At 60.0% G+C, this 23,125-nt stretch overlaps 2 protein-coding genes across 2 annotated transcripts; both read right to left on the minus strand.

Moving 5' to 3' along the window:
* Nucleotides 1–1,043: 1,043 nt before the first annotated feature.
* LOC136567907 (chymotrypsin-like elastase family member 1) lies at nt 1,044–2,983 on the minus strand. Its single transcript, XM_066567706.1, has 8 exons — nt 2,880–2,983; nt 2,704–2,786; nt 2,509–2,609; nt 2,128–2,253; nt 1,907–2,043; nt 1,495–1,640; nt 1,265–1,414; nt 1,044–1,145 (listed from the first exon to the last, which is right to left on the minus strand). The coding sequence occupies exons 1-8, from the start codon at nt 2,920–2,922 to the stop codon at nt 1,128–1,130; spliced, it is 804 nt and encodes a 267-aa protein (XP_066423803.1). The 5' UTR covers nt 2,923–2,983; the 3' UTR covers nt 1,044–1,127.
* Nucleotides 2,984–4,633: 1,650 nt separating this feature from the next.
* GALNT6 (polypeptide N-acetylgalactosaminyltransferase 6) lies at nt 4,634–13,990 on the minus strand. Its single transcript, XM_066567690.1, has 10 exons — nt 13,503–13,990; nt 12,403–12,575; nt 10,766–10,915; nt 9,837–10,071; nt 8,373–8,490; nt 8,073–8,273; nt 6,463–6,594; nt 5,130–5,231; nt 4,867–5,019; nt 4,634–4,747 (listed from the first exon to the last, which is right to left on the minus strand). The coding sequence occupies exons 1-10, from the start codon at nt 13,988–13,990 to the stop codon at nt 4,634–4,636; spliced, it is 1,866 nt and encodes a 621-aa protein (XP_066423787.1).
* Nucleotides 13,991–23,125: the final 9,135 nt, after the last annotated feature.

The following is a 23,125-nucleotide window of genomic DNA, read 5'->3' on the forward strand; positions in this document are numbered from 1 at the left end:
ACAGGGACTCGATGGCTTTGTGGAATGGGACACCTGGGACTGCCATGGGAAACCAGGGCTGGGATCACAGCCAGCCAAGGGAGGGATTGTGTCCATCTCCTGATGTCCAGCCTGAGCCTCTCGTGTCACAGCTTGAGACTCTTCCCTCCCGTCCTGTCCCTGTTCCCTGGGAGCACAGGCCGACCCCTCCCCGGGCTGTCCCCTCCTGTCAGGAGTTGTGCAGAGCCAGAAGGTCCCTCCTGAGCCTCCTTTTGCCCAGGCTGAGCCCCTTTCCCAGCTCCTTCAGCTGCTCCAGCCCCACCCCAGCTCTGTTCCCTTCTCTGAACACGTTCCAGCCCCTCGGTGTTTTCCTTTCTGGGAGGGGCAGAACTGGACGCAGCCCTCGGGGGCTTCAGCAGGGCTGGGCACAGCCACTGCTCCCGTGGCCTCCCAGGGCTGGGAGAGCCCTCTTGTCACTCGTGGGTGTTTTGTTCAGCAGGACACGACCCAGGGCTGGGGGAACTCCCAGCGGCTGCTGGATCCACCCAGCAGTGTCTGTTTGGGTGTAAGGCGGGTGTTTGGGGCACAGTGGTGCTGGTGGTGTGTCCCCAGGCTGGGGGTTGTGGCACAGCCCCAGGACGCAGCTGAGGGACGAGGGGGTGGCAGCAGTCCCCGAATCCGACACCTCTCGTGGCCAAGGAGGGAATTTGGGGAAGAGAAATAGAGCAAGAGTCAGGGGAGATGCCGATGGGATTGCCCCGAACGCTCCGTGTGCCCCCGCAATGCCAGGGAGCGATGGCCTTGGAGGCCAGGAAGGGGCTTTGCAGCGTTTGCCCCTTTTCCAGCATCGCACGGAGGCTGGGGCTGCCCCGAGAGCTCGGAGGCAGCTCCTGCTCCGCAGGGCTCTTCCCTGAGGAGCGAGGAAGAGGAGGAGGCGGGGAAGGGCCGGTGCGGGAGCTGGGGGAGGAGGAGGATGGCGGGCCGGAGGAGGAAGGATGGGCGGACGCGAGCAAAGGCAGCGCGGAGGCTCGGAGACGGGAGGAGAGATTTTATTGAGGCCGGCTCGGGGGCGGGAAGCCCGGAGCGCGGCGCGGGGCAGTGAGGGGATGTCCATGGGCGGGGGGCAGCGAGCGCTTGTCCCGCCGGGCTCAGTTCTGGGCGATGACCTGGAAGGGAGGAAGGGCCGGGCTGAGCCGCGCGGGGCCGGGGCCGGGGCGGGCGCAGCGGTGCCCCGAGAGCGCCGGGGCTGAGCCCGGCCCGGCCCGGCCCGGCCCGGCCGCCTTACGCTGTTGATCCAGGAGATGTAGGCGGAGACGCGGGTGAACACGGTGGGTTTGCGGAGGACGTTGCAGCCCTGGCTGGACACGAAGCTGGTGACGCCGTGCACCTGGTACTGCCCGTTGACGGCGCAGTGCAGGGGACCGCCGGAATCGCCCTGCGGAGCGAGGAGCGGCGTGAGCCGGGGCTGCGGGCGCGCCGGGGGCGGCGGGGGCAGCGCGGGGGCCGCGGGCGCACCTGGCAGCCGGAGCGCACGCCGTCGCCGCCGGCGCACACCATGGTGTTCTTGACGGTGGAGCCCCAGTAGGACGCGCTGGAGCAGATCTGGTAGTCCACGACGGGCAGCTGGGCCTGGAGCAGGACGCTGGACAGCTGCCCGTTGGCTGCGGGGAGCGGGGCGGGTCAGCGCCGCCTCGGAGCCGCCGGAACGGCCCGGCCAAAGCCGAGCCCGCGGCCCCCGCGCAGCCCCTCCGGCCCCGCCCGTGCCCCCGAGGCTCGGCACGGCCCCGGCCGGCGCTGGGCACCTGCGAGCCCCCAGCGCAGCCCCGAGCGGAGCCTGCCGGGGCCGTGCCGGGCTGCGGGCGCTGCCGCGGCTGCCGGCGGTGGCCGGTGCCGGGGCAATTGGGGTCGGGGGCAGCCCGTCACTCACTGCGGGTCAGGCCCCAGCCCGTGATGTAGCAGGGGTAGTTGTTGGGCAGGATGGTGCCCTCCTGGGGCAGCACCGCCAGCTGCACGGCGCTGTTCAGGGTGGCGGAGCTGCTCAGGCGGAACAGGGCGATGTCGTAGCTGCCGGCGGGAGGGAGAGGATGTTACAAGGACCCCCCAAACGCCGGCCGGGCTCCCCCCGAGTGCCCGTTCCGCCAGCGTTACCCTCCGGCCACGTTGTTGGCGTTGTAGTAGGGGTGGACGATGATCCTGCTGACGCTGAAGACCTGCTCGGTGCCGTCGTTCATGTTGAGGTTGTGCTCGCCGGCCACCACACGGTATTGCAGGTTACTGGCGGCAAGGTGCAAACACGCTCCGTCAGCGCCGGGCTCCGCGCAGCCCGAGCGGGAGCTGCTCCGGGAGGCTCCGAGCGGGAACGGGGCGCTCCCGGAGAAGCGCTGCGGAGGCCCTGCCAAAAAGGAGGAGGCCAAAAGCGCTCCAAGGGCGGCTGCTCGGGGGCTTGAGGCAGCCAGAATTTCTGCTTGGAAGGGTTTTGTGGGGAAAGGAGGTTTGGCGAGGGGAAGGAGGGGTCCCCGGGGCGCTCACTTGTTGACGCAGTGGGCGGCGGTCATCACCCAGTTCCTGTGGATGAGGGAGCCCCCGCAGGTGTGGTGCCAGCCTCCCCCGGAGTAATACTGCAGGGAGATCTGGGGAGGGGGCGAGACACGGCCCGGGGCTGAGCGCGGGGTCGCGGCGCGGGCAGAGCCCCGGGCCCGGCCGTGGGACGCGGGCAGGACGCACCTGGGAGGGCCAGGAGTGCGAGCGCGCCTCGCTGCCGCCGACCACCCGCTGCATGCCATCGAGATCCAGCTCGGAGCAGCGCCCTGGGGACAGAGGCACGTGGGCGTGAGTCCCCCCGGGCTTGCTCCAGGGGGCTTTCGGGGGTGCCGAGGCCCAAGGCTCCGGGCGGGACTCACCGCACAGGGCGAGCGCGGCGAGGAGCACGAGCTGCAGCATCATGGTGGAGCGCTGTCCGCGGTGGGACCGAGCGCCGGCCCCGCGGGCGCTTTAACGGGGCGGCGGGAGGCGGCGCGGGAAGGGCAGCAGGTGCCGCGGCCCCGCCGAGCGGCCTTGGCCCCTGTGCCAAAGAACACTCGGTCCCCAGGCAGCCCAGGGACACCCCGAGCCCCCCTCGGCGCTGCAGCCCAGGGAGACGCTGCCCTGCGCTGCCGCCTCCTGTGCCCGTGTCCCCGAGCCGCGTCACCGCTGGCTCCCGCTCTCAGCCCCAGGAGGCCTTGGCTGCAGCTCTGCCCGGCCTCGGTTCGTGCCATGGCGCCCAGGGGCTCGATCCAACCCCTGGATGGAGCCACATCGGCACCGGGATGGGGAAATCGAGGCACAAACGGGGCGCGACCGTCAGCCCCTCCCCAAGCCCCCGGCACAGCCAGCGCTGGAGCAGGGCCGGGGCTCCCTGGGGCCTGAGGCTGGGGCAGGAGGAAGCAGAGATAGGTTTGAAATAAACCCTGGGATTTTGGCCAAAACTCTGCCATGTTTTACCCCTTGAACTCCAAATGGAGATTGTTTTGGTGAGGACCATTGGCCCTTGAGGCACAGGCCTCGGCATTTGGCATCACGAGGCTCATGGGGTCAACCAGGTCCAAAAAAGTGTTGGGAATAAAAAGCACCTGCTGCAGTTCTGCATTTATTTCCAAGGAAAACACGAAACTTCCCAGGAACACAATTGCCAAGTAATCCCATGTTTGTTCTATCAGCACCAAGGGCACAGAGTGAGGGACAGCGGCAACGGCTCCGCCCCACACAGGGACACCCCAAGGCAAAGCTGATCCCCCAGCTGTGGCACAACGGGCTGTACACTCATTTTTGGGCTAAATAGGGAGTTTCTAGAACAAGAAGCGTGAAGGATACAATGTGAGAGGAGTGTTTGGAGCTCAGAATGGCCAGAGACAGGATTTGTGTAAAATAAAGCATCTCTTTATTTGAGGTTCAGTGTCTAGGACAGGTTCTCCCCACTCCTGCCATGTCCAGGAGGATTTTTCCCCGCTGTAAATGATATGGCAACAAAAGTGGCAGCTACAGAAGTTGGGATAGACAAACAATCTGGAACAGAGCAGATGTGGCACCCAGGATCCTGTTCAGAAGGATTCTCTGGTGCCATCCAGGGAAAACTCCTCCTGCCCAGCACAAGCAGAATCGTCCCCAGGAATCGTCATCATTTAATAATAACAATAATAAAAGCAAGAATCTAACTTCCTCCCCCCTCCAAATCCAACGTGATTCCTAAGGCACAGATCCCAACTTCTCCCATTGCCCGCCAGGGGCCACCGCAAGCCCCGATCCCCCCTCGACGGGAGCAGTCCCACGGTCACCATCCTCCTCCTCCACGGATTTTCCCGCCCAGATTCCCCATCTGGGGAGGCGCATCCACGTTTTTAAAGCCTGATACGAACTGAAGAGTCTCTGGCTGGAGCCGGGATGGGGAGGACGAGCAGCGGCTTCCGAGGAGCATCGGCAGGAGCGTCGCCGCCACCACCGCTGCGTTTCGGGGTCCCTGGGGTGCCCCCGGCAGAGCCCGGCTCCCAAAAGCCCGGGATTCAGTTCAAGGCAACCACGAAATGCAGCATATTTAAGGCCTTCACTTCTTAAATTAAAGCGAACAAGGGAGTTTTTTGGATCCTGGTTTCCTGAGCGTGGCCGGGGGCTCCGCTGCCGTTTAGGTGAAGGACCAGAGCTGGTGCGGGTCCGTGAGGTCGCAGGGAACGAGCGCCGGGTGCTTCCCCCGGGCCGTCAGACACATCCCCGAGGCCAAATTCTTGATCAGCCGGTTCTGCCGAGAAACAACGCAAACCATCCATGAACGAGAGAGGGGTGTGACCGAGGGGAAACAGCACCGGAGGGGCCGCTCCGTGCCCAGGGGCGATTCCCGGCACGGAGGGGGCTCCTCACCTGCGCCAGGTCCCACTCCTCGCTGGCGGGCACCCGGCCGGGCTTCCCTCGGAACTGGCACTCGCCCAGCTCGGCCGTGCCCGCAGCTCCGCGCAGGCACAGCTCCTTGCCGATGTTGTGGCGCAGCTCCCGCTGGCTCGTGTACTCAAAGTACTGCGGGAAGAGCCGGCGGGGCCGTCACTGCCGCGCCCCGGGAGCTGAGCCCGGGGGAAAACCGGGGGGTGGCAGAGGGGGAAATGATGGGGGTGGTTCGGCGGGCGCACCTGGTTGCCCCCCAGCCCGTGGCAGGGGTACATGATGAGAGGTTTCCCACCGTGGTTGTTCTCGCCCACGTCCAGGCAGCTCTTGGTGCCCTCGTTTTTTATCTGCGGGAGGGGAAGAGAGGAGTTGGGAGGGGAAAAGAAGTGGTGGTGGGAAAAGGAGAGGGGAGAAAAACGAGGGAGAGAAAGGAGAGGGAAAGACGAGGAAAAAGAGATGGGGGAAAAGGGCGGGGAGAGGCCACGGGAACGGGGGTGAGGAGGAGAGAGAGGGGGGAAAAAGGGAGAAAAAGACGAGGTAGGCGTGGAAAGGAGCAGTAGTGAGGAAAAAGGCTGGGGGAGTGGAGGAAAGAAGGACTCAGAGGAGCCGGGGTGGGACCGGCTCGGGTTTGGCCGTGCAGGGCTCTGGGTTATCGCTGTGCAAACACAATCCCAGCACCCAGAGCCGGCTCCGGGTCCCGTGTCCTTTCCAGGACACGAGGAACGCCCGAGCCATCGCCTCCGGCACACGGAGCAAAGGGAAAGGCACCTGGGCGGCGGTTTCAGGAAATGAAGGTGAATTAAAAGCTGGATGGGAGCCAGCAGCCAGCACCTGGCTGTCACCCGGCTGTCGCTGGGCTGGGTGCTGGCCGTGCCAGTTGCTGTCACATCGCCCTGGCTGAGGAGGGGCAGACTCAGGATCCAACACCCAGCTTGAGGGAAAGGGATTTTCCAGCCTCAGAGGAATCCCATCCTCAGGGATGGAGCTGGAGCCCCTCATCCTGCCTGCCCTCAGTTCCTCGGGGATGCAGCCAGAGCTCCGTGTCCTGCTGTCCCCAGCTCCCTCAGGGACGGAACCAGCCCTCCCCATCCCGCCGGTCTCCATTTCCCTGTGGATGGGGTCCTGCCTCCCAGCCGTGCCCAGATTCCCTCGGGATGGAGAATCCCATCCCATCCCATCCCATCCCAGCCCATCCCATCCCATCCCAGCCCAGCCCAGCCCATCCCCATCCCATCCCCAGCTCAGTTTTTCCAGCCCTCCCTGTGCCAGGACGATGTTTGGGGCTCAAGGAAGTTTTCAGCTCTTCCCCCCAATTTAACCCAAGTCCACATCCCCACGGGTTCCTCACCCCGGGACTCACCCCAAACCAGCCCTGCCGGATTCCAGCTCAGCCGGAGCCCAAACCGGCCCCGCCAGCCGGTGACAGATGAGGTGACAGACACAGCGAGCGGTGACAGACAGACACGGTGACAGACGCGGCAGCACCAGCTCCCCCTCCCCGGACCCACCCTCCGGGCTCCCCCGGCTGTTGCCGGCACAGGGCGGAGCTCCCGCGGCTCCGGCAGCCCCGGCACTCACCGCTCCGTAGAACGCCGGGGTCAGGTCGGGCACGAACATCTCGGGGTAGACGTTCTGCAGGTACCAGGTGAAATTCTTGCAGTGCAGCCGCTCCCGCAGCCTGCGCCGCTCTGTGATGTCACCAAATGTCTTCTATTGATGAAGTCATGGACAAAAATTAACTTCAGAAAACAGTAGGGAAAATCCCAAAAAAACCCTTTCCAGGTTCAGAGTTTGGAGTAAACCCCAGCTTTGCCATCATCCCTCATGGTGTGGCCAGCACCGAGACACCTGGCAGGTACCCACCGGCTCTACCAAAAGCTCGGAGATATTTTGGTGAAGAATAAGAAGTTTTGGTGTTGAAAAAAGAAAAGAATAAGAAGCTTTGGTGTGTGGCATTCACATTCTCTGAACAGAGAGACATAATTCTCCCAGGTTTTTTCCTGGAGAAGCACAGAGAAAAGAAGAGGAAACAATTCTGATATCTGTTTGCTGCTCCTGTTGTTTTGCACATGTGGAATTGTTAGGAAGGTTGTTTACCTGAAGTGATTTGTCAATTGGATTCTACTGAGGATTGTTTTGATTCCTTAGCCAATCACTCAAAGCTGTGTCCTGGCTGTCTCAGACAGTCACGAGTTTTTCTTCAATATGTATCTTTTGTATAATATTGTATCTCTTTAATATAGTATAGTATAATGTAATATAATTTTAATAAAGGAATTGTTCAGCCTTCTGAATCAATAGAGACACATACTAATTACTCCCTACATTGGGGGTGCCCTGCTTAAAAAAAAAAAAGAAATTCATAAATCCCGATGTTTTCCTAGTAGGAAACATTCCGGCCAGAGGGGAAAGAAAAAAAGGCTTTTGGATATTTGTGTCCACCTGTCTGGTCTCCCACCCACTCCTGCTGCCCAGGTGGAGCTCCCAGCAGGACCAGCCCTCTGTTCCAGATTGCAAGGCAAGATGTATTCTGTCACCATTTCTATGGCAGTTATCTTTTGTCAAGTGGGCAGTTTTCCTTATCTCTTCCACAATCACTCCTTCCTTGGGAGGGGACATTGCTGATAACAGCTATTGAATGTCCCTGCATGGCTGATAAGAACTACAGCATCCCACTGGGAGATGTGAGCCCAGAGGGAGGAGCCAAGCATTGCTACCCGGATATAATCTGGAGATTCTGGAACACCAGCAGAGCTTCTCCACTGGATTCCCAGAGGAGCAGCTGCCTCTTCCACTGGATCCTCAGAGGAAGATTCCACCCTTTCCTACAGATCCCCCTTGCTCCAGCAGAACCACCCCTGACACTGCAGGAGGGCTGCAGCCACAATTCCAACTGGACTGATACCAACAGCCTGACCCACAGGGTGTCAGGTTGGGTTCTGACTCTGTCAGTGCTGTTTTAGTTCACTGCATTGTTCATTTTATCCTTTTATTTTCTTCCCTAGTAAAGAACTGTTATTTCCTGCTCCCATATTTTTGCCTGAGAGCCCCTTAATTTAAATTTCATAGCAATTTGGAGGGGTGGGGAGGGTTTACATTCTCTATTTCAGGGGAGGCTCCTGCCTTCCTTAGCCGGCACCTGTCTTTCCAAACCGAGACACCCTCCCAGCAGCAGCAGCCCCCGGTACCTCTCTGGCCATCTGGGAGGCTTGCTGGTTGCGGCGGTAGAAGATCTCCTTGTAGTCGTCCATCCAGACCTCGGCCAGGCGCACCTGGTTCCGGGAGATCACCTGGGTGCCCTTGGGGAAGGTGTGCGGGCTCTTGGAGCGGAACACGTGGCCCACGACGGAGCAGGGGATGATCTCCACCTGTCCCCCGCACTGCCACACCTGCGGGGAAGCCACACCTGAGGTGGGGGGGTCCAGCCCCCGGGCCCCCCAGCAGGGAGCTCCCTGGAGGTGCCCTCAGAAGGTTACCCCTGTCCTTACCCTGAAGGACATTTCCACGTTTTCACCCCCCCAAATCTCCATCTGGTCGTCGTAAGAGCCGATGTGCTCAAAGTAGGACCTGGAGATGGCAAAGAGGCCACCTGCAAAGGTTGGGGACCTGCAGGGGGCAAAGAAGGGGTAAAACACAAACAAAAGAGGAGAAAACGGAGTTTTGGGAAATCAGAATCCCCCTCTATCCAGCTGTGGTGGCTTTGGTGGACAGGCTGGGCCCGGCTGCTGGGAGGGGACAGAGGTGACAGTGTGACACGGAGGGGCCTCACTGGATTCAAAGTGAAAAGAGGATATTGTTACCAAAAACCTGTCGCCAAAAAGAGGAGGAGGTCAGAGCTCGGTGCCCCAATCCCTCCTCCCGCTTCCCTAATCTTTTCCATCTGAGGCTGGAACAGAACCTCGCTTTTATTCAGGAAAAATAATAAACGCCAAGGACTCGCTGAGCTGCTGGAGACGAGGCAGCGGCGGGAGCCAGGCGCCCGGCTGGAGGTGAAAGGGGCCTTTATTGGGACAGGAGCGTCGCCCAGGTGACCCGAGCACAAAGCCAGCCCCGCGGCCGGGGTGGGGCCGGGGCCGGGCGGGGTGTCCGGTGTCTCCCAGTGGGGGCACCAGGGAGAGGTGGGAAAACCACCCAGGCTCTGTCTGCATGTCAAACAGAGGGATAAGAAGAGGGATTTTGGCACAGCCTGATCCACAGGTGACCTGTTCTGTGTGGGGGCACCTGGGCACCAAGGGTGAGAAGGCAGAGACAGCAATTAAATCCTTAATGGGAGCGAGAGTAATTAAATCCTAAATGCTGGAGCAAGAGGTGGCTGGAGGAGATTCCAAGGTCCATTTTGGCCCTGCATTCCCCAAGCCCCAAGGGAAGTTTGTCCTCCACCCCTTGCCAAGTTCTGACTGTGCTCGAGCACAAACTCCTGACATGTCCCATGCCAAAAGGGGAGAGCCCCGGTGGGAAAGGGCAGCACCGCCCACCCAGAGGCACCAAAGTCAAGGAGAACACCTGTTGCAGACATCTTTTATGGAAAATCCTTTCCTTAGGATTTTTCCTCCTGAGAAGCTGAGAGGCCTCGGGAACAAAATGTAAACATTGATTATCTGCTGCTGTGGAATGCAACAGGTGGATCTGTGATTGGCCCATGTTGGATGTTTCTAATTAATGGCCAACCACAGCCCAGCTGGCTCGGACAGAGAGTCTGAGACAGAGCCTTTGTTATCATTCTTTCCTATTCTATTCTTAGCCAGCCTTCTGAGGAAATCCTTTCTTCTATTTGTTTAGTATAGTTTTAACGTAATCTATATCATAAAATAATAAATCAAGCCTTCTGAAACATGGAGTCAAATCCTCATCTCTTCCCTCAACCTGAGACCCCTGTGAACACCGTCAGAAACACCAATTTGTTGGAAAAAACAGCAAACCCAACTGGATAAAGTATCCCGTGCTGGGCTTACTTGATGGGGAAGGTCTCATCCTTCCTGCGTTGCCTCTCCCGTGCCGGAACCACCTCCCAGCCGAAGGTCAGGCTCCAGTCGAAGTTGCCCCGGCTGTGCTGCTTCCCGTTCTGCACGGGCTTGGAGAACTCGAAGGTGTTGAGGTCGATGGTGGCGATGTCGGGGCTCACGACGGCCGTGGGCTCCTCGGCGATGCGGGACAGGAGCGGCTCCAGCCAGCCATGGAAACACTCGCCTGGGACACGGGGCAGGGCTGAGTGGGGCTGGCGCCACCCAAAGCACCCGGGGTACGCACAGGTGACACGGGCTCACAGGGGGGACACGGGGACACACTCATGGTGCCACAGGGGGACACTCATGGTGTCACAGGGTGGACACTCACAGGGTGTCGTGAGGGGACAGTCGCAGGGTCACAGGGTGTAACAGGGGGACACTCACAGTGTCACAGGTTGCCATAGGGGGACACTCACAGTGTCACAGGGTGTCACAGGGGGACACTCACAGTGTCACAGGGTGTCATGGGGGGACACTCATGGTGCCACAGGGTGTCACAGGGGGACACTCGCAGTGCCACAGGGTGTCACAGGGGGACACTCGCAGTGCCACAGGGTGACACTCACGGTATCACGGGGGGCCATAGGGGGACACTCACGGTGTCACAGGGTGTCACAGGGGGACACTCATGGTGTCACAGGTTGCCATAGGGGGACACTCACAGTGTCACAGGGTGTCACAGGGGGACACTCACAGTGTCACAGGGTGTCACAGGGGGACACTCATGGTGCCACAGGGTGTCACAGGGGGACACTCGCAGTGCCACAGGGTGACACTCACGGTATCACGGGGGGCCATAGGGGGACACTCACGGTGTCACAGGGTGTCACAGGGGGACACTCATGGTGTCACAGGGTGCCATGGGGGACACTCACAGTGGGCATCCAGGAAGGTCAGCACCTCCCCGCTGGCCACGCTGGCCCCCAGCAGCCGGGCTGTGATGAGCCCCTTGCGCTCCCGCTGCCGCACCACGCGCACGATCTGCAGCTGCTCCACGTAGCGATCCAGCTCCTCCTTCAGGTACTCTGCAGGTGGGAAAACCATCTGGAGCCATCAGAGAGGCAGGTGCCAGTCCCTGCATCCCACCAGCCCATCCTGCTGCCCCATCCCATCGATCCCATCCTTTCCATCCCATTGATCCCATTCCAAATCCCATCTCTCCCATCAATACCATCAATCCCATCCCACCCCATCCCATCTCCGAAATCCCATCCTATAAATCCCATTGATCCCATAAATCCCATCCCATCCCAAATCCCATCTCTCACATCTATCCCATCCCACCCTATCCCATCTCCCAAATCCCATTGATCCTATAAATCCCATCCCATCCCGTCCCCTGCTGTTCAGACCCTGCAGTTGGGTTTGGGTTCAAGGACACCTGAGCCTTTGCCCCAAACCCAAGTGTATTTCTGGCTAAAGAAAATAAGATTTATAAAGATCTAAGCCCCCTCCTGTCTAATCCCTCTCTGGAGAGGGACTGGGGGTTGGCAGGGTGGGTAGGAGGCCACATCCCTGTGCTTGAAGTGTCACCAGGACCAAGTTGTTCCTGGGGGAAGGGGTCACCAGAGGGACCCAGAATTTCTTGGCAGGTGCAGCCAAGCCAGGAGCTGGAAATGGCCAGGTGGGAGCTGGGACCCCGAGAAAAGTGTCCTGGGAAGGGGACCTGAGTCCAACCCACGTCCAGCCACAGTGGGAGTGGAGCTCTGGGGCACCACAAGGTTCCTGCTCCTCGGGAGCCCGTGGGTGGAAAGGGAGAATTTATCTGGGCCAAGGGCAGAGTCCGCTCCTCCCAGTGCCCCGACACTGAACCCCACGTTAATTAGCTCTAGGTGCTAATTAACGAGGATTACAGCTGGCTGAGGTTGGAGGTTTGTGGAGCACCTGGTTTGTCCCCGGGGCAGGGATAACAGCCGTGCTGGGGAAGGGAAAATCCCCGATGTGCTCCTCCGGGGTGGATGTGGAATGGGGAGCGGCTGCTGGGAGATCCCGGGATGCTGGGAGCGTGAGTGGCTCAGAGCTGCTGCTTCCAGGCTTGGAAAGGGGCTGGCAGCCCCTGCATCCTGCTGATCCCACATCCTGCCATGGATCCTGCCTCCCGCTGGCCCCTGACTCCCCCCACTGCTCCCTCACAGCTCCCTGTGGCTCCTGCATCCCTCTCACTCACACATCTCACCACAGCTTGTCCTACCTCCCTCTGGCATCCACATCCCACATGGCTCCTGCACCCTTCTGGCTCCTGCTTTCCACCAGGGCTCCTGCACCCCTTTGACCCACATCCCACCACAAATCCTGCATCTGTCTGACCCCCATCCCAGCACAACTCCTGCATCCTTCTGACCCCACATCCCACCACAGCTCCCGCATCCTTCTGACCCACTTCCCACCATGCTCCCTGTGTCCCTCTGGCCCCACATCCCACCACATCTCCTGCACCCCTCTGACCCCACATCTCTCTGGCCCACACCCCACCGTGCTCCCTGACCCCTCTGTCCCCGTGTCCCCCACGCACCGTCCGTGCTGGCGTCGTCCACCAGGATGACCTCGCGGAGCAGGCGGGCTGGGGACGAGTGCAGGACGCTGTAGACCGTCCGGAGCAGGGTGGACCAGGCCTCGTTGTGGAACACGATCACCACGCTGGTGGTGGGGAGGGGAGGGCAGCGCTTGAACTTCTGATCGATGCACCTGGGGGACAGAATGGGGGGGGGTGAAGGGGGAGGCACGACTGGAGTGACCCCCGATATCCCCCCCCACCAGACCCCACAGCTGCGGGGGAGCAGCTCTGGCCCCTCTGGACTCGTCCCTGCTTTGATTCCCATTGATTTTGGTTGAGTGAGTCCCATTGCCGGCCTCCGTGTCCCCCCTTTGTCGCCGCCACACCTGCTAAGCACGGATAATCGCCTGCCAGCGCGGGGGGCTGGATTCCTCCATCCCTTTCAAGGCTTTTTCCATCCCGAATTCCCCCCCATGTCTCCCCCATCCCACCCCTCCGCGCGGGCCCCGCTTTAATCCGGCAGCCCCTGGCCGAGGGCAGGCGGGGAAATCTCTGGAGTTTCCCTCTTTCCCTCCCCCCGACCCCAGCGGGGTCCGAGGCTGTTCCACTCGGCTAAGAAAAGAAAAAGTCTGACCGCTGGAGCCGCTGGGATAAAGGAGGGAGAGGAGGGAAAGGCGGGGAGGCGCCGGAGCCACCGAGCAGGTACAGGGAGACACAAAGAGCCTGCTGCCACTAAACCCGCCCCCAAGGGGCCAAAATTAGGGAGAAATAATAATAACAACTAAATTCTTTTTTTTTTTTAGCTCTGTCTCCATTCAATCCTCTGCCAGTGCTAGGTGACATCCTGGCCCTAATCTGCTTTAATTTTCCCTTAAATTTTAAGGGAGTAAGTGGCCAGATTGAAGGGAATAAGTGGGCAGGTGGAAGGGAGTAAAAGTGGCCAGGTGGAAGGGGGTCAAAGGGGCCAGGTGGAAGGGGGTCAAAGGGGGTCAAAGGGGCCAGGTTGAAGGGGGTCAAAGGGGGTCAAAGGGGCCAGGTGGAAGGGGGTCAAAGGGGGTCAAAGGGGCCAGGTTGAAGGGGGTCAAAGGGGCCCCAGGGGCTTTGGGCCCGGCTCTCACTCGGGGGGGCGGCTGTCGGGGCCCAGCGCCCGCTGCAGGGAGATGCGGTCGCTGGCGAAGGCGTTGAAGCAATGCTTCTCGTAGCCCCGCTCCTTTTCCTTCGTCTCCTCGGGCGTCCAGCGATCCTTCTTGAAGGCTTTTCCGTCGGCGCCGGGGCTGGCGGGGTCCTGGGGGGGCCTCTCCATCAGCGGCCGCAGCTCGGCCGCGGTGTAGACGCCGGGCAGGCAGGAGCGGCTGCTGGGCAGCGGCTCCGGCGGCGGCTCCGGGGCCCCGATCTGCAGCCGCGGCATCGAATCCCGCAGGTCCCGCACGGCGCCCAGCATCAGGTCCAGCACCTGGCCCTTGCCCTGCACGATGTTCCGCAGCCACGGCTCCTCGCCCGGCTCCTTGCTGCCCACGTCCTTCTGGAGGATGAAGAGGAAGAGGACGAAGACGGCGCCCGCCAAGGCCACCTTCAAGGTGCTGTAGCGGCGACGGAACAGCCTCATTTTGGGGTGTTTGGGGCGTTTCTGGAGGGTTCAGGAATGTGGGGGCTGCGGGTGCATCACGGTGTCCTGCTCTGCTCCAGTGACCTGGGGGAAGGAGAAACACCTGCAGTGAATTCCCGGGCTGGATGCATCCCCGTGGTGTCAAAACAGAAATCCTGCACTGAAGATATAATGTATTGTATTTAAAATGGATCCTGTTGTACCTAAAATAGAATATATAAATATGATCAGCTCGTGGAATAGTTTTGTTAAGGACCTTAAAGATCGCCCAGTCCAACCCCCTGCCCCGGGAAGGGAACCTCCCACTAGACCAGGTTAATAACAAATAATAACACAATAATACAATAGCAAAATAATACATTAATATATTGGCATAATAAAATAATATTGGCAACATATTAACATATCAATATTGCAGTACAATGTTAGTAATATATTAATATAGCAATATAATATTAGCCATATATTAAGTTTGCCACAAGCAACACCTGTAAAATTCATCCCCCCCAGCACTTCCAGCCCCTAAATCCATCCCGAAATTGAAACACCAGGAAAAGTGCAGGTTAAAAAATGCCGGAGGATGTGCCACCCACCCCCACCACCCCACACGAGACCTCCCCAAAAATTTCTTCTGGGACTGATCTGGAGGCTGCAGCCTCCCCCTGCCACCGCCCCTCGCACGCCGAAGTTAAAATAGAGCCCAAAATTTGCCAAAATATTTTGGGCCGCTGGGAAAGAAAAAAGCTTTTTCCTGGGCATTTTCCTGCCTGCGAAGGAAAACTCGAGCAGACCGTGCAGTGCTCCGGGTTCGGCGGAGCTGGAGCAGCAGGTTCGGTGTCCGGTGCCGTGCCCGGTGCCTCGGCCACCGGGAGCTCGGCGCCAGCTCCCGAGTTTGCCCCGGGATCCGCCGGAGGCTCTGAGCTTTCCACCACCCCCAAACTTCCCGCGGCTCCTCTTTGTGAGCCGCGGCCGCCGGAGCATGGACGAGCCCGGCGGGATCCATTCACCGCCATCTCCTCCTCCTCCACTTCGGGGTCCCCCCCCTTCCCTCGGTTCCTTTTTCCCCTTTTCTTTCCATTCTCTCGGGAATGGGGCGGGGAAGGGCACCTGCCACAACTTCAAGGGCGAGGAGGTTCGGGCTGGGGAGGAGGAGGAGGAGGAGGAGGGTCCCGGGGTCCCCGCTTTGAGCGCCGCGGGATCAAAGCTGGACCACGCTTCACTGCCAAGAGCGCCCGACCCCATCCAGCGCGGAAAAGCAGAATCGGGGAAAAAAACCCATCAATCCCCTGGTGTTCCCTGCCATTCCCTCGGAATTTCTGCCCCAAGCTGAGCGAAGGTGCCCCCGCTCCACTCGTGTCCCCGAGGTTTTCATTGCACGGCGCTGCCGTACAACGAGGGGGAGGAAAAGAAACGGATTTTGGGGAAAAAACCCCGTTTCCATCAACCCCACCACTCTAAGCTTCCTTCCTGCCACGTTGCTAATGAAGCTCGTTAGGTGTCGGTGCTAATTAACACCAAAGGGACACTCAGGTGTGCGGGGGGGCACAGGTTGTGCACAACAAGAGCTGCCGCTCCCAGGGGGCCGCAACCCCTTCCCAAAAAGGTCCAAAAAGCCAAATATAAGTAAAAATTTCCCCTCTGAAGGAAGGACTAGGGTGGATTTGGCATGGAGCTCCAGCGTGAGCTCCTGGTGCACCTGCGCCCTCCGCTACCTGCCCTGCAAACTCCCGGGTGGATTCTGCTCCGTCCCATCCCGAAAATCCCATATTGCCACGGGGCTGGCCCCGTGCCCTGAAAAAACAACATCGAAATGACCCAGGGAAGCCTACGGGGGGAGGCGAGGAAGGGGGAAAAAAAGGGAGGAAAAAAGGGGGGAAAAAAAGGGGTGGGGGGGGAAAGGGGGAAAAAGTTCGGTGGGAATTCCAGGAGCATCCCCCGTGATGTGGGAGGGAGGGATGGTGGGAAGAGGCGGAAACAGAGATACACTCGTGGAGGAAATAAAGGGAAATAAATAAAATACAAACGGATTGACACCGACACTGCCTCGGGTGCGGCGGCCACCGGCTCCACGTGGCAGCGAGCCACGGTGACACCGGGAGGGGCAGGGACTGGAAGCTGGGGGGCAGCGGGATTGCTCCCGGCGGGATTCAGTTCCAGTGGGAGGAACTGGATGTGCTGGGGAGGGCTGGGAGCTCACAGGGCTCAGGGTCCTGTCGGGCTCCCCCGTCCAGGTGGGACGAGCCCAGGGGGTCCCGGAGCCGCTCCCGGGGTGGAGATGGCGGCTGTGTGAGGGTCCCTGCCCCGCCGGGGGTCCTGGGGTGCCCGTGGGGCTGGTGGGGGTCGGGTCCTCCCAGCACCCTGCCCAGAACCGCCACAGCCCCGGGAGCAGCTCCGGGGGCTCCATCCCAGGACCACCCGAACCCCTTTCACGGAGGGGTCTCTGCACCGGCACCCCCGAGCACCCAACCCCCAGGAGGGTCCCTCACCAGGACCACCCTGCTCCCCCTTCCCCAGGGCCGGGGGCTCTGCACCGGTAGCCCCCCGTCTCCCTTACCGTGAGGGGGGGTCCGCACTGGGACCTCCAGACCCCCTTACCGCAGAGAGGGGGCTCCGCACCGGGACCACCGAGATCCCCGGACCCCTTTCCCCGGGACAAAGACTTCACACCAGGACCCCAGAGCCCCTTACTGCAGAGAGGGGGCTCCACACCGGGACCTCCGGACCCCCTCCCCCGGGACAAAGACTTCACACCAGGACCCCAGAGCCCCTTACTGCAGAGAGGGGGCTCCACACCGGGACCTCCGGACCCCCTCCCCCGGGACAAAGACTTCACACCAGGACCCCAGACCCCCTTACCGCAGAGAGGGGCGCTGCACCACGACCCCCGCGACCACCGGACCTCCTTTCCCTGGGGCGAGGGCGGCCCACCGCGACCTCGAGACCCCCTCCCCCGGCAAGAGCTCGGCACTGGGACCCCAGACCCCCTTAGAGCAGAGGGGGTTCCGCAGCAGGACCCCCCTCTCGTCCTCTCACCGGCTCCACAGCGGCTGCGGGGCCGCAGGTGCGTCCGGGTGGGGCGGGGCCACCTGCGCTACCTGTGCCCGCCCCCGGGCAGGTGCACGGGCGGGGCCGCCGCGCTCCTAAAGCCGCCCGGCCGGGAAAAACGCCGGCTCTTAAAGGTGCCCGGCCCGGGAAAAACACCGGGTCCTGGAGGTGCCTGCAGGGAGCAAAAGCCGGGTCCTGGAATCGCCCGCCCATCCCGGGAATAACGCCCGGTCCTGGAGCCGCCAGCCGGCCCCGGGCCTGAAATGGGGGTGCTGTGCTGGGACCAGTAAGGAATTGGTACTGGGGATACTGGGAGCCGCAGGGTAGGACCCCACGTGTACTGGGGGCCAGTAAGAGACTGGCACTGGGGACACTGGGAGCTGCAGGGATTTATGGAGGTGCCAAGGTCTTGGCTCCAGGTGTACTGGGACCAGTAAGAGACTCGCACTGGGGATACTGGGACCAGTAAGGAACTGGCACTGGGGATACTGGGGACCAGTAAGGAACTGGTACTGGGGACACTGGGGACCAGTAAGGAACTGGCACTGGGGATACTGGGGACCAGTAAGGAACTGGCACTGGGGACACTGGGGACCAGTAAGGAACTGGCACTGGGGATACTGGGGACCAGTAAGGAACTGGCACTGGGGATACTGGGAGCTGCAGGGTAGGACCCCACATGTACTGGGGACCAGTAAGGGACTGGCACTGTGGACACTGGGGACCAGTAAGGGACTGGCACTGGGCACACTGGGAGCCACAGGGATTTATGGAGGTGCCAAAGTCTTGGCTCCAGCTGTGCTGGGACCAGTAAAGAACTGGTACTGGGGACACTGGGGACCAGTAAGGGACTGGCACTGAGGATACTGGGGACCAGTAAGGAACTGGCACTGAGGATACTGGGAGCTGCATGGGTAGGATCCAACGTGTACTGGGGACTAGTAAGAGACTGGCACTGGGGACCAGTAAGGGACTGGTACTGGGGACACTGGAGGTCCCAGGGATTTATGGAGGTGCCAAGGTCTTGGCTCCAGGTCTGCTGGGACCAGTAAGCGCCCAGCACTGGGGATACTGGGAGCCACAGGGTAGGACCCCATGTGTACTGGGGACCAGTAAGAGACTGGCACTGGGGACACTGGGAGCCACAGGGATTTATGGAGGTGCCAAGGTCTTGGTGCTGGGACCAGTAAGAGACTGGCACTGGGGACACTGGGAGCCACAGGGATTTATGGAGGTGCCAAGGTCTTGGTGCTGGGACCAGTAAGGGACTGGCACTGGGGACACTGGGAGCTGCAGGGTAGGACCCCATGTGTACTGGGGACCAGTAAGGGACGGGCACTGGGGGTCCCAGGGATTTATGGAGGTGCCAGGGTCCTGGCTCCAGGTGTGCTGGCACCAGTAAGGAACTGGTACTGGGGATACTGGGGACCAGTAAGGGACTGGCACTGGGGACACTGGGAGCTGCAGGGTAGGCCCCACGTACTGGGGGCCAGTAAGGGACGGGCACTGGGGGTCCCGGGGATTTATGGAGGTGCCAAGGTCGTGGCTCCAGGTGTGCTGGCACCAGTAAGAGCCCGGCACTGGGCGTGCTGGGAGAAGCAGGGTGCGCCCGGGAAAAGCCCCGGGGGGACGGGCCTGGGCGGGCTCCTTCACCCAGCCCGGGATTTTCCCTTGATTTTCCCTTGGCCCTGACGCTGTGCGGAGGATTTGGGAGATTTGAGCTGGAGCACAGCGAGGATTAATCGGGATTATTGGGATATCAACTGGAATATTAACGGGCTTAGTATTCCAGATAACATCCCAATATTGGGGGGATGAGGAGATGAGGTCTCTGGGGCACAAACACCCCTCAGCCCCAAATTAAAGCGCTAATGAGCTGGGATAAGGTGTGAGGGGAAACTGAGGCACGGATTGGAGCCAACCCTCGGTCCCCACGAGCCCCCCGGGGCCTCCATCGCCCTCCCCGGGGCTTTTCCGAGCTCGCTTCGAAGCCGTCGCTCTCGCCCCTTTCGTTTCCTGCGCCGGAGGTTTCGCTCTTCGCTCACAGCCCGAAGGGGAAATTCCCACCCCCAAATTTGCTGCTGCTCGACTTTCAGCACCCGCCGCTCTCAGCTCGGCGTCACCGCGGCCACCGGGCAGGGCCAGCGCGGTCCCCACACGGTAAGTCACTTTTGGGGGAAAGAGAAGGGTTTTGGGGTGAGCCGGGTGGTGGGGATGGGATTTTGGGGGTCCCGTTCCCCCCACCCCGCCGGGCTCTGCCCCTCGGAGCCGCTCTGCCAACCCCGCAAACGGGAGTTCTGTGCTCCCGAATCGCTGCTTTTAATCGCAGTTTGGGAGAGGAGAGGCTTTTTTGGGACATAAAAAAATCTCCTGCAGCTTCGTCCCGGTGGCACCAATCCGGGGAAATGAGGAGTGGAGACCTGAAGAACCCTGGCAGGGCTGGAATGAAATCCATAAAAAAATCCAAATGAAATCCAAATAACAATCCAATAACAAAATCTTCCCAGGCTTGTTAGGGAGAGGCGGCTCGGTGTCACACTCCAATTAATAATTAATCGGCGTCTTTATGGACAACTCTCAGGCAAAACAAAACTTGAATTAGAGGTGGAGTTGGCTGCCTTGGGAGGGAGGGGGGTGAAAAATGTTTACTGTAAAGGTTTGCAGGAGCAGAGGACCCCAAAGAGCCAAAAGTGGGGTGAAGTCACCCTCGGTGCGGGGCCAGCACCGCCGTTCCCTGCGCCGGGAGCAAACCTTACCATCGCCTCTGAGGTTTTCCTGGCTCCCAGCGCATTTCCTTCGGGATTTCTGCCCTTCATCCCTCCCGGGGAATCCACAGCGTCGGAGGCGGCTCCATCCAACCCTCCAGCCAAACCCCTAATTTGAGCCAGAGCTTAAATTTAAAACTTGCGGCGCTGAGCGGCAGCAAACCTGGAGGAGCTGACAGGAAGCCAGGCTGATTTACATATTATGCTAATTAGGATCGCGAGAACCTTTCAGATCCCCTTTGCAGATGGTTTGCAGATTTGTGCCCAGCTTTGGGTTTATTTGTTATCTTTTCGCCCGGTAATAATTGGTGCAAGATGGGAAAACTGGGAAGTTTAATCCATAATACAGCTGTCAAAGAGGGGACAAACGTGGGGAACGCAATTTTCCTCCATAATGCCAATATTTGGTTAATTGATGCTGGGTGGTGCTTCCTGGGGTATTTTTGGGAGGAGAAGGGGCTGAGCAGCTCAAAAAAGGGAATGGTGTCCCCACCCATGGACATCATTCCTTGGATGGGTTTGTTCTTGGGAGTTTTTTGCTCTCATGCCCAAAAAATTCAATCCTTTGGTACTGAGATGGAAACACAACTTCTTCCAGGTAGATTTAAACGGGATTTTTTGTGTTGTTTTTTTTGGAGCTCGTGGAAGCTGTGGGGGAGAGGTGGAAAAGCCCAGCTCAGCTCCTCTTAGGAAGAACCTCTTCCCTTTTCTTTGTTTTCCTAAATTATGAGAGAACTGGGAAAGCTCCTGTCTGTGCAATCCCTCACGCCTGCAGCACCTGACCCTCCCCATCCCACCAGCTCGGGATGACCCTGCGGCTCCTCCTGCCCTTGGATAACACCAGTTGCCAGTGGATGATGATTAATATGAATTAACATGCTCATTATTGCTGTTCCCAGGTGCTCGTGGCCTCTCCTCCCCCCTGCCCAGGTGTGATGGAGATGCAGGAGGTGCTCCTGCAGCTCTGGGGGCAGGTGGCCAGGCTGCAGGAGCTGTGCTCGGAGCAGGGGCAGCTCCTCCGGAGGCTGAGGGCCAGGAAGGGACCGGTCCTGGGTGAGTGGGACCTGCGGGGTCCTCAGATGGCATGTTGGGGTCATTCTCACTTTTATCCTGCAGGGTCATTCCCACCTTGGTCTTGGCAAGGTCATTCCCACATTTATCCCGATTGGGTGAATCCCACCTCGGTCCTGGCAGGGTGAATCCCACCTCGGTCCTGGCAGGGTGAATCCCACCTCGGTCCTGGCAGGGTCATTCCCAGCTTTATCCTGGCAGGTTCATTCCCACCTTGGTCCTGGAAGGGTTATTGGTCCTGGCTGGGTCATTCCCACTTTGTCCTGCAGGGCCATTCCCACTTTTATCCTGGCAAGGTCATCCCCACCTCGGTCCTGGCAGGGTCATTCCCACATTTATCCTGCAGGATCATTCCCACCTTGGTCTTGGTGCCCTCAGAAGTTCCTCTGGTGGGGGGAAGGGGCTTGGAGCAGGAACGTGCCCTGAGCCCCTCGTGGCTTTGGGTGCTGCTGCTCAGGGACGCTCCTGGTCCTGGGACCATCAGCTGGAGAGGGTGGGAGAAGGGCTGGGGAGGATCTACAGCCCAAAAAACACCCAGGAACCCTCTGGTTTTCCAAGGATTCCCCCTCTCCGTGCTCTCCTCTCCCTCCCAAACACTCACAGCACCCCCACGGGGTCTGGCACCATTTCCCCAACCCTAAAATGGGAATTCTGTGGTCGGGAGGGATCAGTTTGGACAAAGCTGTGCTGGGAAACTGCAGCCTCCCTGCCCTGGGGCTCCCTCCTCTCCACCCGTGTCCTGCCAGGACTTGAACCAAAGCCTTTCCTGGGATGAACCTGGAGTTTGGGGACACGGGGATGTCCCTGAGGTCTCCTGAGGGAGCTGATGGTCCCTGACCCCTCAGCCCTCCCTGGCTGTCCTCAGTGTCCTTCTCTGGTGGCCCTGGAGAGCTCTGCCAGCCCAGGGGTTCCCCAAGCCCAATGGGAAAACAGAGCAATGGAAAGAGAGAAAAACCCCTCTGAATTGCCAGCAATGACCCCTCTGCCTCTCTCTCTCCCAAAGACATCCCGGTGTCGCTGCCTGTCCAGTGCACGGAGGATGTGGGGACAGGGGACGGGCAAAGGTCACCTGAGAGCCGCCAAAGCCACCCAGGAGCTCCGACATCCTCCACGGCCCACATGGAGGGCTCTGCCTGTGCCATGGGACAGCTCCGGGCCACCAAGAGGCTCCCCCCGAGCCCTGGGCATGGCGCAGGAGCCGCAGGAGCCGCAGGTCCTGGCAGCACCGAGGGGGAGAAGGGGGAAGCGCCCGCCCGCAGGAGAACCTGGATCCTCCCGGTGCCCTGGGAAGGAGGGAGAGCTCCCTGCAGCCCTGGGGAGCTGGAGACACTAAACCCAGGGGCTGGGGGCTCCTTCCCAAACCTTCTGGATCTCTACGAGGCCCCTGAAGCGCTTGAGAGGGAAGAGGCTCCCGGGGATGTGGCTCTGGTGGAGATCCGAGGGCCTGTGAAGGTAACGGGGGGGAATTCAGGCCATGGCATCAGGGACCCTTCACCCTCCTCTCCACCAGCCCTGGACACATGGGAAGTGTGGCAGAGAGGGATTATTTCCTTAAAAAGTCTCTGGGCACCCAATTTTCTGGTTCCCAGGGGATTTGGGCACGGGAAAGCCCCTGAGGTCCGTCTGTCCAGCCAGGACATCCCTCCCGTGACCCTCACGGAGGCTTTGGGGATCCCTTGGAGGAGTCAGCTGGGGGGAAAATTCTCCCAACCTCCTTTGAATCTTCCAATTAAACAGCTCTAAAGCATTTCCTTCATTCTCTCTGATCTCCATACCCCAAAGCACATTTCCAAATAATTCCAAACAATTCCTGTCATTCTGAAAGGATTCATAAGGACCTCCCTGAGCTCTGGCCCCTCCTGGTGAACCTTCACCCCAATCCTGGCCTTCCTACCCAGCGTCCCTGGGAGGCCAAACCCATTTTCTTTCATTCCTTTTCTTAAATGAAGCCCTTAAAAATTCTTTAATGACTTCAGGGGCTGGATATTCCTGGGGATAACTCTGATTTTGGGCAGGATTTGGGAGGGAGTTTTTGGAGGAGAAGGGGGAAGTGGAGCTGTGTCTGTCTGGGGCCCATCAGATGACAATGGCACAGGGACAGGTGACAAATCTGCTCCAGTTTGCTGTTCAAAGCCAATTTTCCTGCTGGTTTGGCCCATGGGAAGCACTGGGGGAGGCTTGGGAGCCACACAGACATGGGATTGTCCAGCGGGATGTACCGAGGATGGAGCGAGGGGCAGCTCGAGCTCCCCCA

This window comes from Molothrus aeneus, chromosome 30 (genome assembly GCF_037042795.1).
Source record: "Molothrus aeneus isolate 106 chromosome 30, BPBGC_Maene_1.0, whole genome shotgun sequence".
Classification (NCBI taxonomy): Eukaryota; Metazoa; Chordata; class Aves; order Passeriformes; family Icteridae; genus Molothrus; species Molothrus aeneus.